The sequence below is a fragment of the Vulpes lagopus genome, chromosome 22 (assembly GCF_018345385.1).
Source record: "Vulpes lagopus strain Blue_001 chromosome 22, ASM1834538v1, whole genome shotgun sequence".
In the NCBI taxonomy this organism is placed as follows: Eukaryota; Metazoa; Chordata; class Mammalia; order Carnivora; family Canidae; genus Vulpes; species Vulpes lagopus.
In genome coordinates, this window is record NC_054845.1 from 10,218,085 (window position 1) to 10,233,201 (window position 15,117).

A 15,117-nucleotide genomic window follows, 5' to 3' on the forward strand; every position below is an offset into this window, starting at 1 on the left:
AATCCCAAGCAAGCTCCACACTCAATGTAGAGTCCAACTTGGCACTCAATGTCATGACCCTGAGATCATGACCTGAGCCAAAATCAAGAGCTGGATGCTCAATGGATTGAGCTGCCCAGGCACCCCTAAGCATTAAGTATTACCTCAGAAGATTTTAAATAAAAGATACTCAAAATTTCCCAAACTATCATTTTCAACTTACCAAATTGTAAATTCCTAACAGAAGTGCTTCGATGCAACCATTACTCTGTCTGTCTCGGCTAACAGTAAGCCGTAAATAAACCCACATCAATTCTGGCAAGAACTGCAGTGTGAACCTCTTAAGTCGAACTTCAGAGCTACGATAGAGCTCAAACAGCTGGTGGCAGACAGGTTCCAGAAGCTAAAAGGAAAATAAAGTGCATTAGCTATTTCCATTCTTTTGGCTGTAACTTTTTAAAAGGCACATATACTTGGGTAATATTTTAAAAATATATTCTCAATATTAGTTTCTGCATTTTTGAATCAGTGTGATGCAAACCTAATCTCTATGTACAAAGACTACATATTAAACTGATCAATCTACTAAGAATTTTGTGCCATATGATATCAATTTATTTTTCAATACACTCTACCCATTACATTAGACAATTTGTCTTTTAATCAATGTACTACATTTATACTTAGTAAGTTTTCTTTTCTAGTATTACTAGCCCTTATTATCCTCCATTTTAAAAAGTTCCTATTGGAAGAAAACAACTTCAAATGTTCTTGTTGGAAATAACCTTTAAATCTCAACTTAGACTATGGTTTAAATAAAATTATATACCACTCAGTTGAGAAAGGGATTTTGCAATGTATAATATTTAGACATCCAAAATGCTAGCCAAGTGCAGCCCTGGTGGCTCAGCGGTTTAGTGCCGCGGCTTCAGCCCAGGGTGTGATCCTGGAGACCCAGGATCAAGTCTCATGTCCGGCTCCCTGCATGGAGCTTCCTTCTCCCTCTGCCTGTGTCTCTGCCTCTCTCTGTGTGTGTCTCTCATGAATAAACAAAGACAATTAAAAAAAAAAAAAAAAGCTAGCTAATATTAAAATACATACAAGTAAAACAAATGGATTACTTTATATTTGAAGACTGATTTAAATTCTACTAATTATATTTACTTGAAAGATTTTGTAAAGGAGGCAAGTATACAGAAATAGCTTTTTCAGTGTTTAATTTTTCATATGATATCACAGAATATGACTTACAAGGATCTTCATTAACCTTGAGAACTAAATGAGTTTAGTTTAGTTTAAAATAAACCTCTCCCTTTTTCCTAATCATGTACTGCCAATCTATAATGGTTTTGTTGAAATAAAACAAAATGGGACATGATTTTAAAATGCAAATAAAAAACTGACAGAAAACTATAATATAATGTTTAAAATTTAATACTAGATTTTAAAACAATCACTCAGTATTTATATGCCTATCTTTATTCTGAATGATTAATTCACATACATTTGGAAATCTGCTTGAATATAGTTATATATGTCTGTAATAATCGCTCTACAATGTCACTATTTTCACAACTGGAAATTTAAAGTCAATAAACCCAATCATACAGTTAATAATAGTTAAGCTTAGCTCTTAAGGAAAGCTAAAAAAAAAAAAGTTACACATACACACACATTTGTCTAGTAACTACTATTGTCTAGTAACTACTATTGTCTAGTAACTACTAAGCCCTTTATGTGAAATCACTACCATGGGTTTTTTCTTTTTTTTCTTTTCTTTTTTTTAGGATTATTCTAATTTTACGTAATCTCTACACCCAATATGGAGCTTGAAATTACAGCCCCAATGTTAAGAGTTGCATCTTCCTCCTGACTAAGCCAACCAGGTGCTCCAATAATATTTAAAATCGTTTGAAAATTCCAATTCTTCTCTTACACAGAAATCTAGACTAGTCAGACAATTTGCCGAGAAAGTCACAGATGTTAGTGATAGAAGAAGACACTTAAAATTCAGGTCTTCTAAACATTAAGTTGATGCCCCCACTATACCACATTTTTTATACTAGAATGAAGGTGGAAAATGGGAGGTGAGGATTATCTAATTACAAATACTATATTCCACATAGTGTCAATAATGAAGTAACATACTTCTGAAAATAGCCAACTGGTGGCATCTTTTTAAAGTACTGACAAAACAGCCAGATCTTTTGGGGCATTAAAGATTGCTGCTCTCGTGACACCTAGGTGGCTCAGTGGTAGAGCTTTTGGCCTCAGGTCATGATCCCAGCTTCCTGCGATTGAGTACCACATCAGGCTCCCTGCAGGGAGCCTGCCTCTCCCTCTGCCCCTCCCTGTGTCACTCATGAATAAATAAATAAAATCTTAAAAACAAAAACAAAACCTAGAACCCAATGGTTCCACTGGTGAAATCCACCGAAACTTTAAAAAAAAGATTGCTGCTCTCATGAATGTATTAGTTAAAAATATATACCTGTGTTTCAAATCTATTTTTCTCTTTAGTAAGGACTCCAAAATTGCTGTCTCTAAATTTTATTATAATTTTTTTTTTAATTTTTAAGTAAGCTCTACACCACACAAGGGGCTCAAACGCATGACCTTGAGATTAAGAGTCACACACTCTACCAACTGAGTCAGCCAGGTGCCCCAATTACAATTTGTTTCTTCAGGCTCCCTGCGTGGAACCTGCTTCTCCCTCTGCCTGTGTCTCTGCCTCTCTCTCTGTATCTCCCATGAATAAATAAACAAAATCTTAAAAAAAAATGTTTCTGTTATAAAGACTTTAACTTCCCTTTCTCAGTAGCAAGAACCACAATAGCACTTAAGAGACTATATATTAATTAAACACAGCAAGGAAATACAGAGTTGCCAAAATTTTTACTCCGCTTTATTTAAAAAGGGGAGGGATGAATAGCTGGCAATCCAATAACTTTTGATCAGAAATCAATGTTGAAGGAAAGAGAAGATATAATTGCAGGAACAATCTTTGAGAAGATGTGATCTAGCCCCTATGTGGAAGACTGCCTTTGATATAACCTGGGGCACTTCATCCATCGTAGTAGAAAAGGCAGAAAAGTATAGGTGGAGAAGCTGGTAGAGTGGTAGATATGAATGAAAAAATGAGAGCTCCCAATTATCTTCTTTTTTAATGACAAAGAAAGCAAGCTGAGGATGAGAGAAAGGTGGGTAAGACTAATGAGCAAAGAGAAGGTATAAAATTCACAGTGGGGACAGTGTACCAAGAAAGTAAAATAAGACTGCAAGGTGGTATTATTTGAATATTTGAGATTTTTAGTCCTGCATTTTTTTAATGTATTTATTTTAGAGAGAGAGAGAGAGAGAAAGAGAGAGCTGGGGAAGGGGCAGAGAGAAAGAGAGAATCCTCAAGCAGACTCCCCATCGAGCATGGAGCCCAATCTGGGGCTCAATTGTAGGACCCTGAGATCACAACCTGAACTAAAATCAAGAGTCAGATGCTTAACCAGCACCCAGGCACCCTGACTTTCTTCACTTTAAATGCAGAACGAGGGGTGCTTGGGTGGCTCAGCTGGTTAAGCATCCAAGTCTTGATTTTGGCTCAGGCTGGCCATGATCTCAGAGTTGTGAGATGAGCCCTGCATCTCCCCAGTGTAGGCTCCCTATTGAGCTGGAGTCTGTGATTCCCTCTCTTTTACTCAAAAAATAAATACATAAAATATAAAGTGGAGAAAGTCAACAAAATTGTTATTGCAGCTGATTTCTTTTTTTTTTTTTCTTTTTTTTTTTTGCAGCTGATTTCTACAAGTATGTTCAGCTGCTGCGGTACAAGCCTAAAGAAGACAAATACCTGGGTTTTATATCCAGTGTTGAGATTTTCCTCAAGAATAAGAACTAATAGAATGAGAAGCAAAGGACCTAAGAATGTATGCAAGGAAAGAGACTATGATGTACCATGAAAATTTAGCTGAGTGAAAAGAGAAGCAAGATATGTGAGGGAAGAAGAAAAGGGAATCAAATCATGAAAAAGTGATAGGATTCATAGATTGGATGGAAGTCTCCTTGAAATGGAAGAACTACTAGAGTGTTCAAAGGATGTGGACAGGGAAAAGGAGAATTACACTATACGTTGGTCTAGAGAGTAAAACTTCAGCTGCAGTACAAGTTGGCCATAATATCTAATACCAAACTAGGAAACACACTTTCCTAAGAACTTTTAAAGTCTTTAAAGCAAAACCATTCATAAGACTGTCATAAGTTTCAATTAATATTATATATGACATGTGACAATTTTCTGAAATAATTTCCTGTTAACTAAATAAAAACAGTTGTGTTTCAGAATATAATAAAATCAGGACTAAAAGGTGTTTCCTTCTAGGACTAAAGTCCAGAATTGGTTTGAGATGCTATAGTGCTAAACATTCTGCTTTTTTGAAATATGACCACATGGTTAAAACCTTATGATCTGACAAGAGAAAATATGGAAAGACAGAAATGCTCTGGAACCTGGATGATTACAGTGACTTCTACTGAGCCTGAAGCTCCCAAACTGTAATTTTCCCATTTCTAGCCATGAGAAGGTCTCATACATGAGTATTAAAAAGTATTACAGTATAAAGTAATGTGAATAACTTTTTTAATGTCATAGCTTCTAAAGTATAAAAGAAAAAAGAAAGCAATCTTTTTTTATATACATGTGAGTTCTAATGAAAATGACAGCATTTTAGAATGTCATTTTGTATTTCACTATTCTTATCAATATTTACTAAGTGTTCATTATGTACATGACAAAATGTATTCTAGGGAAGTAACAAATATAGAATATCTGACCACTGCCCATGAAGAGCTTACAATCTAAAGAGAAAGCATAAAACAAATTTTAATAAGCAAAGCTTAAATGTTAAAACAATGCAAAACAAGGGGTAGGAAATACACACATTCATTATTCAAACAGAATTTTGAAAACTCCTAACCAAAAATGATTTGATATATATATATATATATATACATATATATATGAAACAACACCTAAAGTTATAAAACATTCATAAATACACAGCAAGAGAAAAAGAAGCAAATGAATCCTGCAATTGCTGCTACAAATAGCAACAGATGCAAGCCTAACTGAGAGCCAATCTAAGTTTAGGAGACAGGAAAGAAAGAGGTCAATAAGCAAGCTTTTAGTGATAGGACAAAAATTAAGATACACTTTAAATTAAGCTGCTGGTTAGGAGATGATTACCTGAACTTCTTCAAACTCACTCCAGTACACAGCAGAGGCACTCTTGGAGGCTGTATCTGGGAAGATAAGAAGCTACTTTCCTGTGTGTTCCTTCCATTTTCATTTTAAAGCATACATGAATCCAGTGGTGATAAAACTGTATGTCATACTATTGTGTTAATGGAAAGATAATGTGTGTATTTTGCATAAGTTAACATATAGATTCAACAGCTGCAGTTTCCCCCCTTCTATTACAAAGTTGAGTAACAGGAAACTTTTAAGTTTACTGATCTTGACTATTCATGCTAAATAGTGTTTTCTCCTCCAATCATTTCAAGCTAAATTTACTAGCAGCATCATTTCAAGTCACCCATTTGAGTTCACAGATTACAGTAATATACATAGTTCTATATTGTCAATAGGATAACTGTAAACAATACTTTAAAAAATCTGAATCAGTGTTTGGCTAAAATCTGGATTCCAAAAAAGGAAACATTCCAAACAGGAAACAAAGAAAAGTCTCAAATTAAGTAAGTAATCTCTATTGAGATGATGGTCTCTCAAATCAAGAATCAAAACATATAGTCCTCAACAGAAACAAATCTGATCAAAATATTTAAAATAGTAAGAGGGAGGGCAAAGGGAAAGCCAAAGCAACTACCGGAATGAAACATGGCAGAAAGAAAGTTTTCCAGTCCCATGAGAAGAATTAAAAAAAAAAAAGAGGAGGGAAAACTACAAAACTTACATACGTGTTTTAGTACACATTATTTCATCTCACTACGTTCAAATTATTTTTCTTATGAACTTTCCTACCTCATTATTCGAATCCTGAATAACTTTATAGAGAGCTGGTACCAGGGTTTTTTTCCGGTGTAAAGTTGCTGCATAATTGGTGATCTGAGTGTCAGGTAATGCCTAAAAAAACATCAAAGGAAATCAAAAGCAAACTTAATATTTGGAAGTCAGGAAATTTATTTTACCTGAGCCTTCTTGAAAAGATTTATGATAGAGTCAACTAAGAAAAATAAAAATAATACAAGAAATAACCATGAGTGTTAATAAAACAAAAGCCAGAATGTTATAGTATACAGTTCTTCAAACTACTCAGCCATGAAAAATGATTAGAAATCACACATTATACCAAGATTTGCTGAAATGGGTCACCTTAAACTAATCTACTCTAAAAAAAATAAGTATAGGATATAGTTTAATTCTTGCATTTAATGTTTATAGAACATTTATTTCTATGGTATTCAGAAATTATGTAGTTTTAAATCAAATCAATGGGTGATTTTTAATTACAGGAAATAAAAATATAAGGCACAAATCCTATGTCTGTGCCTTATTAAAGCTTGGAAGCTTCTCCTCTTTTATGGAATGTATTTAAAAACTCACATACCCCCTCATCAATCCTAACAAACATTTTCATTTTTACATATTACTTTCTAGTCATTATTACCTAATGCCTTTTTTTTAAAGAGTCACAAGTATAAAAATACATTATTTCATATTTTGTCATTTTCACTTCATATTTCAGTTTCTCCATAGAACATATATTCCTGTTTGAATTACTGACATATAGAGCCCTAGGACACATTCTTATCCCCAATCCAATTTACCTTGAATTCTGATAACCATTCTTCCACAACACCACGTTCAGATCCCAGCATCTTCTTCTACACTCTATTTCTTTTTTATCTCTGCAAGAAAAAAGCACTGAACATGAGGATAGCATTATGCATTTAAACTACCAAAGGTAAATGATGGGCATCTTGTAAGATAAGAAGACTTACTTATATATATATATTTTTAAAGATTTTATTTATTTATTTGATGGGAATGTGTGAGAGAGCACTAGCCAGGGGAAGAGGGAGAGGAAGCAGGCTCTCCCCACTGGGCACGGGGACTGATGCAGGGCTCAGTGTGGATCATGACCCAAGCCAAAGGCAGATGCCCAACTGAATGAACCACTCAGGTGCCCTACTTTTTTTTTTTTTTTTTTTTAAGATTTTATTTATTTATTTGAGAGAGAGAGAGAGAATGAGTGGAGGGGAGGAGCAGAGGGAAAGCAGACTCCCTGTGGGGCGGGGAGCCTGACTAGGATTATGACCTGAACTGAAGGCAGATGCTTATCCAACTGAATCACTCAGGTGTCCCATACTTAGATCTTATAACAAAGAAACTACTATAAAATGTTTGCTTCAAGAATTATATACTTAATTTTCCTGAAACTATATACTATAATATAGCCTCTATTATTCTCCAATAACAGATAAGAAAATTAAAGTGTAAAGAGGTCAAATGACCCAAACAAGGTAACACAATTTAACTAGCAGAACTCAGATTTTAATTTAATGACTATTCTAAAAACAACAGTTGAAAAATGTACCTTGGCTCATACTACTCCCCTCACAGCTTTCTATGTCCTGGCCATAATCTCCTTTCTGTTTTCCCATAGCTTCATGCACCCCTTCACCCCAGGGATTCTGTATAGATATTTAGATTGTGTGATATTTAAAGAGCTGGCTTTTTTCAGTCCTCTTAGTCTCAGCAGGCCTGTCTTGACACTTTAAATAGCATCCCTTTCTCCCTTTTTTAGTATTTTTACATTCCAACAAACATGGTTCATTTCCTTCCTAGTGGAAATGCATTTTGTACCTTGCAAATTCTTAGACCTTACTACTTATTGTCTATCTTCCCCACCAGACGTGAGTTACATGAAAACTGAGTCCACTTCTGTTTTGCTCACATTTGAGTGTTCACTATGCACTCAAAGCTACCAAGCATACAATGGTATCTGGACTTATGACAGGTATTTATGTGTATTTGTTGAATCGATGAACCACACTGCTTAGGTGACCTTGGGCAAATCACTTAAACTCTCTGGGTTTCAGTTTTCTACAAGGATAAATTACTTACTACATCTAAAATTCTAAAAATATATTTTAGCACCTTTATTTGAAAACAGAATACTACTGATTACAGAAAGTTTTATAAATATAGATTTCTGCTATTCTCAGTATCTTAGTATCTAGAGACAGCTGTGAGCATAGTGATAAATGTACTATAAGTTTTCTTTTTATTTAACTATACAATATATAATTCCTAAGATTTTTTCCTACTATATATTATGCCCATCCCATTACCTGGGATATAAAAACTATATTAAACAGCAAAAATCAGGGATGCCTGGGTAGCTCAGTGGTGAGCGTCTCCTTTGGCTCAGGGTGTGATCCTGGAGTCCCGGGATCGAGTCCCACATCAGGCTCCCTGCATGGAGCCTGCTTCTCCCTCTGCCTGTGTCTCTGCCCCTCTCTCTGTGTATGTCTCTCATGAGTAAATGAATAAAATATATATATAAAAAAAAAAAGGCAAAAATCAAGTGGTACCTGGCTTGGTCAGTAGAGCATGTGACTCTTGACCTCAGGGTCACAAGTTTGAGCCCCATGCTAGGCCTAGATTACTTTAAAAAAAATTAAAATCTTAAAAGCAAAAATCAAGCTGCTATCCCAACATATAGTTCAACTCAGGCCACACTGCCTCTCAGTATTTAACAAAGTAAAAAAAAAAAAAAAAAAAAAAAAAAATCACAAAAATAATTATCTTTTTGGTGACCATGGTAATGGCAACTTTTATTAGCAAGCCCTGAATACAAAATAATGAACAAAATAATAAACTGCTGGAACATGATCTTGAAGTCAATAACTACTTGCCAGTAAACAAACTCACCGTATCCATCTGAGTACAATAAGCTTTCCAATGCCTGCATAGATAGAAATTGTGTCTTAGCTGACATTAACATGTATTTTTTTTTTTTTTTGGAAATTACCAATTTATGGAGAATAAGATTATAAGAGGCAGTAGAGCCTAACTTTTTTTTTTAAATTAATTTTTATTGGTGTTCAATTTACCAACATACAGAAAAACACCCAGTGCTCATCCCGTCAAGTGTCCACCTCAGTGCCCGTCACCCATTCCCCTCCAACACCCGCCCTCCTCCCCCCTTCCACCACCCCTAGTTCGTTTCCCCGAGTTAGGAGTCTTTATGTTCTGTCTCCCTTCCTGATATTTCCCAACATTTCTTCTCCCTTCCTTTATATTCCCTTTCACTATTATTTATATTCCCCAAATGAATGAGAACATACACTGTTTGTCCTTCTCCAATTGACTTATTTCACTCAGCATAATACCCTCCAGTTCCATCCACGTTGAAGCAAATGGTGGGTATTTGTCGTTTCTAATTGCTGAGTAATATTCCATTGTATACATAAATCACATCTTCTTTATCCATTCATCTTTCGATGGACACCGAGGAGTAGAGCCTAACATTAAGAGTATGGGCTCTAGGCTGTCTGAGTTTGAATTCCAATTCCATGACCTACAAGCTATATATGTGGGAAAGTTAATTTATTAGTGATTATATTATTATTAACTTTTACTGATTTATGGCCTAATTCAATTCCTCATTTATAAGAGGGGTATAATGTAAGAACCTATGCCAGAAGTTTTTTAAAATTCTTTATTTAAATTCAATTTAGTTAACATATACTGTATTATTAGTTACTGGGGTAGAATTTAGTGATTCATCAGTTGTACATAACACCCAGTGCCCTTCTTACCGCTCATCACCCAGTTACCCCATCCTCCTACTCATTTCTCCTCTAGCAACCCTCAGTATGTTTCCTAGAGTTCAGTGTCTCTTATGGTTTGCCTACTTTCATCTCATTTTATTTTTCTCAAAGGTTTTTTTTTTTAATTAAATAAATTAACACATCAATGAGAAAAACTATGAAAACTGCTCTCAAGGGTTTCCAGTAGACCAAAATTATTGGATAAACAAAGCTATACATTTATCAGGAAAACATATGAAAGAGTAAAAACTGGTTTTGCTACTGCAAATTTTCAAAGAAGGCCAACAACTATGAAAATATTTCAAGATATAATTCAGAAATTTAAGCATTCAAGATGTGTGGTTATTGTAAATACCAATTTCTCTAAGAAAAAAAACCTAAGGCTGCACCATTCAGTATGGTACCACTAGCTACATATGGGTATTTAAATTTAAATTAATTAAAATAAAATAAAATTTAAAGATTTAATTCCTTAATTGCACTAGCTACATTTCAAGGGCTTAGTAGCTACATGCGACTATTGTCTCCCAGACTGGAGAACACAGATACAGATCATGGACATCATCACAGAAATTCTATTGGACAGCACTAATCTCAGTCTAGCTACATAATAGGATTATGCTGAGTACATTCAATTATTCAGTAACTGTAAAGATTAGGCAACAAGGTTAAAAGGCACAACTATTAAGAAGGAAATACTTTCAAGAGTAAAACTCATGGGCACCTGGGTGGCTCAGTGGTTGAGCATCTGCCTTTGGCTCAGGTCATAATACCAGGGTCCTGAGATCAAGTCCCGCACTGGGCTCCCTGCCCACAGGGAGCCTGCTTCTCCCTCTGCCTATGTCTCTGCCTCTCTGTGTTTTATGAGTAAATAAATAAAACCTTTAAAATAACGACAAAAAAAAAAAAACAAAAGTAAAATTCAAATGCAATCATTAAGATGTGATTATTTGAAGTCTCTTAGGTAAAACTGCTAAATAAATAGAAGCTACCCACCAAAGATAACCAAAAATTCTAACATGTCTAATTGTATGGAAAATTCATTCTTAAATTTAAAAAGTTAAATTCCATCATTTTACCTCTGTTCTAAGATCAGTTTTCTAAAGGAGGAGGTGGCACAGGAATGCGGCAAAGTTCAAGTGTGGAATTCATTTGTTGAGACTTAAATATTTTCCAGCTCTATAAAAAATAAAAATTAAAAACTGTGAAGTGCTGAGATAATAATCTTAAGAATGTAATAAAAAGAACTTCAATAAAACATTTATACCACAATTTATCTATTTTTAAAAAATAATTAGGTATTAAAAAAATTTCTATAATAACCAGCATATATTTGGCTACCATTATCAAACCCGATTTAAAAAACATTAGATTTGGAGAAAGGAAGCCTCAGTTCCGGTTTCAAATTTCCCACTAATTATCTGTAAGACCTTGAGTAGGTAACTTAAATATTCTGGAGCTTCACCTGAATAATCTATAAAATTAAGTTCTTATCAGTCAAAAATTCTATGAATCCAACTTTTCGAACATATTACAGTGATGTCATTCTCATACACACACATGCAAACAATCATTAAAATTTCAAAATGCAGTATAACATCAAACTTAAATAAGAAGTATCAATGGTTATAAAATCCTTTTGGATGAGGTCCACAGAACTGAAAATTTTATCACTTTTAAAAAGAACACAGAAAATGCTATTCCTTGAATTTTTGGTACCAAACATATTAAAAGCTTTTTTGATCAGAGAGAATTCTTTTTAATTTGTTAAAAGTATCCTGTCCTCATAAAGTGAAAAATATTTTCAAGTAGTTGTTGACCACGTTATGCTCTACCACTTTGATTCAAAACTGTATCACAACTTTAAAATCTAAAACCCCCCAAAATTAACATCTTAAAATATTTTCATTAACAAAATGTGATTTTAAAATACAAATAATACAACAAAATTCTCTTGGAGTTAAGTTATATCATTATTGCAAGGTTTCTGATGTTCTTCAAACTGAAGATGTCTTAGGGCCTCCTAATACAACCACAGCAACTGACTTTTTTGCTCTAAGCTACTATCATATGAGATTTTCATTTCATAAGTTCTGCAGTGGGTGAAAAAACTTGAAGAGGACTAATAGAATACCTCTGGAAAGATACATAAGGAGCTGGTCGTACTTTGGAAAGGGACATCTGACATCAATGAACTCTCTTTTTAATTTTATTTATTCATTTATTTATTTATTTTTAATTTTTATTTATTTATGATAGTCACAGAGAGAGAGAGAGAGAGGCAGAGACACAGGCAGAGGGAGAAGCAGGCTCCATGCCCGGGAGCCTGACGTGGGATTCGATCCCGGGTCTCCAGGATCGCGCCCTGGGCCAAAGGCAGGCGCTAAACCGCTGCGCCACCCAGGGATCCCTTTAATTTTATTTTTAAGTAATCTCTACACCCAACATGAGGCTCAAGCTCACAACTCTGAAGATCAAGAGTTGCATGCTCTACCAACTGAGCCAGCCAGGTGCCCCAAAGAAATTCTCTCTTTGTACCTTGTCAGATTTCGAAGCACTGTAAGTAAGCAGACTCGAAAGCTCTACTGGGAATCTCTGTAGAGATGAGTCTCCAACAATCTTTCATGGTTAACAAAACAGATACTCACTAGGTTCTCAATTTAAGAAAGAAAGAAAAAAAAATCCCAACAGGGCAAAGGATACGAACAGTTCTATTAAACTTTAACACATGAACTCCTGATAAACTGGAAGAAAGAAGTCATCTGAGCAACAGAAAGAATATGGGAACCTTGTCAGGAAGGTACCACTGTCCGGAGACTATGGTTTTTTTCATACGTAAGGTCTGGCACGCCATAAAAAATTCCTAAATATGCTGAGTGACAAATATATGACCAATAATGAAAAGAAAACTAGAAAGAGTCAGATCCACAAATGATCCAGTAAGAGAGTTCACACACAAGGACAATAATTTTAAATAATTCTGAGTAACATACTAAAGAAACCAGAGGAAAAAATGGACAAAATTGGTAAAATGGAAAATTTCACCAATGAATTAGGATCTATAAAAATAATTAAATGTACATTCTAGAACTGAAAAATACAATATATGAAATTAAGATTTCAGTATTTTGGTTATGGCAAATTGGACACAGCAGACTATAGGATTAGAAGACTAAGTCAATAAGAAATACCAAATTATAGCTAGAGAAAGAAAGTAGGAAAGAAGACAGAAGGAAGAGTAGAAGGTAGGGAAAAAGTGGAAAGAGTTGGAGAAGTTTAAGAGAAATGGAAGACATGCTCAAAATGTCTAATATACATGTAACCAAGGTCCCAGACAAGAGAAAGAGATATAAGCAATATTCAATGAGAGAATAAAAGAGTTTTAACAAAACTGACGAAAGAAATCAATTCAGAGATTCAAGATAATCTGCCAACTCCAAGCAGAATATACTCAAAGAAAACCATACCTGAGATATTATAATCAAGTTATCAAAGGAAGGAGTAAAGGAAGAGAAAATTCATAGAAAAAAATCAGGGGACCTTCAAAGAAACAGTATGACTGACAGCAAATTTCTCAACAGAAACAAAAGAAGCCAGGACGTAACAGAATGACAGTTAAAAGGACAAAAGAATGTAACTGCCAATCTAGAATATAGTAACTATTCTCTAAATATCCAGCAAAACATCCTTTAAAAATGTAGGTGGAGATTTGGGGGAAGATAGAACAGAGAGCACCAGGAATCTATCAACATCTAGACAACACTTATACTTGCAGAATCTGTTTTTGGAATTCTGAAGTCTATTGAATGCTTGCAACTTCCATGGAAAGACTTGTGGATTTTAATTTTAATTGTGACTAATTTTGATCAGCTCAGCACAGCAACAGCTGCCCATTCCCTACGCCAAACCACAGGGCAAGCAGCAGAGCACATGTTCCTATACCAGGTTGCAGGAGCCAGAGAGGGCAAATAGGACTCTGTCCAATATCAGAGATGATGTGTGCTCTGATCGCTAACTGCTGCTTCTGATCATGGAGGTACAGAAAAAGAGATGCCAACCACTGCTGTTCCATCTCTCCTCACTGTTGCAAGCCTCACCCCTCCCACTGAAGTGATTTCCAGGGGATTTGATGGGCCTGTGCCCATCTTCCCCCTCCATTTTCCTTTTTCTCCTTTTGGAAGCCAGACACTGAAGACTAGAACAAAAGAACAAAAACAACTGCATATGCAGGGAAAAATAGAAAGTGACCGTGCATGCCCAGCATATGCACAGAAAAAGACTGCAGTTTACATCCTAGGCTGACCCTTGATTCAGAGACAGCTTATAACAAGAATCAAAGTGAAAACAAAAACAACAGCAAACCTAGGGAAGGGCAAAAATCTGATTTCCAGAGTTCCATATTGTTATATTCAAATGTCCAGCATTCAACAACAAAAATCAAAAAGTGTATGAAGAAAAAGGAAAATGTAATCCATTCAAAGGAAAAAGAAATTAACAGAAACCATCCCTGAAAAAGATCTGGTGCCAGATATATTAGACATAAACTTTAAAACAACTGTCTTAAAGATATTTAAGGAAATAAAGGAGTATGTGGAGAAAGTCAAGAAAATGAGGTATGAACAAAATGGAAATATAAAGAGAAAAACTAAAACAAAACTGAAAAGAAATTCTGAAGCTGAAAAATACAATAACGGAAATGAAAAATTAACTACTGGGACTCAAAAGCAGACTTGAGTGAGAGGAAGAAATGAAGCAAACTTTAAGAACAATGAAAATTATCGTGTATGATGGAGCCAGAGTGTATTACGCTAAGTGAAAATAAGCCAGAGAAAGACAAATACCATATGATCTCACTCAGAAGGGGAATTTAAGTAAGAAAACAGATGAACCTATGGGAAGGGGAAAAGAAAAAAAGGAGAAGAGAGAGGGAAACAAACCATAAGAGATTCTTAACGACAGAGAACTGATGGTTTGGAAGGAGGTGGGTGGAGGATCAGCTAGATGGTTGATGGGTATTAAAGAGGGCACTTGGGATCCCTGGGTGGCGTAGCGGTTTGGCGCCTGCCTTTGGCCCAGGGCGCGATCCTGGAGACCCGGGATTGAATCCCACATCGGGCTCCCGGTGCATGGAGCCTGCTTCTCCCTCTGCCTGTGTCTCTGCCTCTCTCTCTCTCTCTCTTTGACTATCATAAATAAATAAAAATTAAAAAAAATAAATAAATAAAGAGGACACTTGTAACAAGCACTGTATATAAGTAAAAAATCACTGAATTCTACTACTGAAACCAA

General features: G+C 35.1%; 1 protein-coding gene across 10 annotated transcripts in view; it reads right to left on the reverse strand.

Annotated features, from left to right (window-relative positions):
* FAM126B (family with sequence similarity 126 member B) overlaps positions 1 to 15,117 on the reverse strand; it is a 77,625-nt gene that overhangs the window by 41,041 nt on the left and 21,467 nt on the right. For 9 of the 10 annotated variants that reach the window (XM_041737144.1, XM_041737138.1, XM_041737145.1 and 6 more), the window contains 4 exons: positions 10,908 to 11,007; positions 6,817 to 6,897; positions 6,011 to 6,112; positions 203 to 382 (listed from right to left, as the gene is read on the reverse strand). In XM_041737144.1, the coding sequence (XP_041593078.1) occupies positions 203 to 382; positions 6,011 to 6,112; positions 6,817 to 6,867 (333 nt within the window). In that variant the 5' untranslated portion in view covers positions 6,868 to 6,897; positions 10,908 to 11,007. Of the gene's footprint in view, positions 1 to 202; positions 383 to 5,215; positions 5,272 to 6,010; positions 6,113 to 6,816; positions 6,898 to 10,907; positions 11,008 to 15,117 lie in introns of those variants that run through there. The other variant, XM_041737146.1, reaches the window with a different exon arrangement.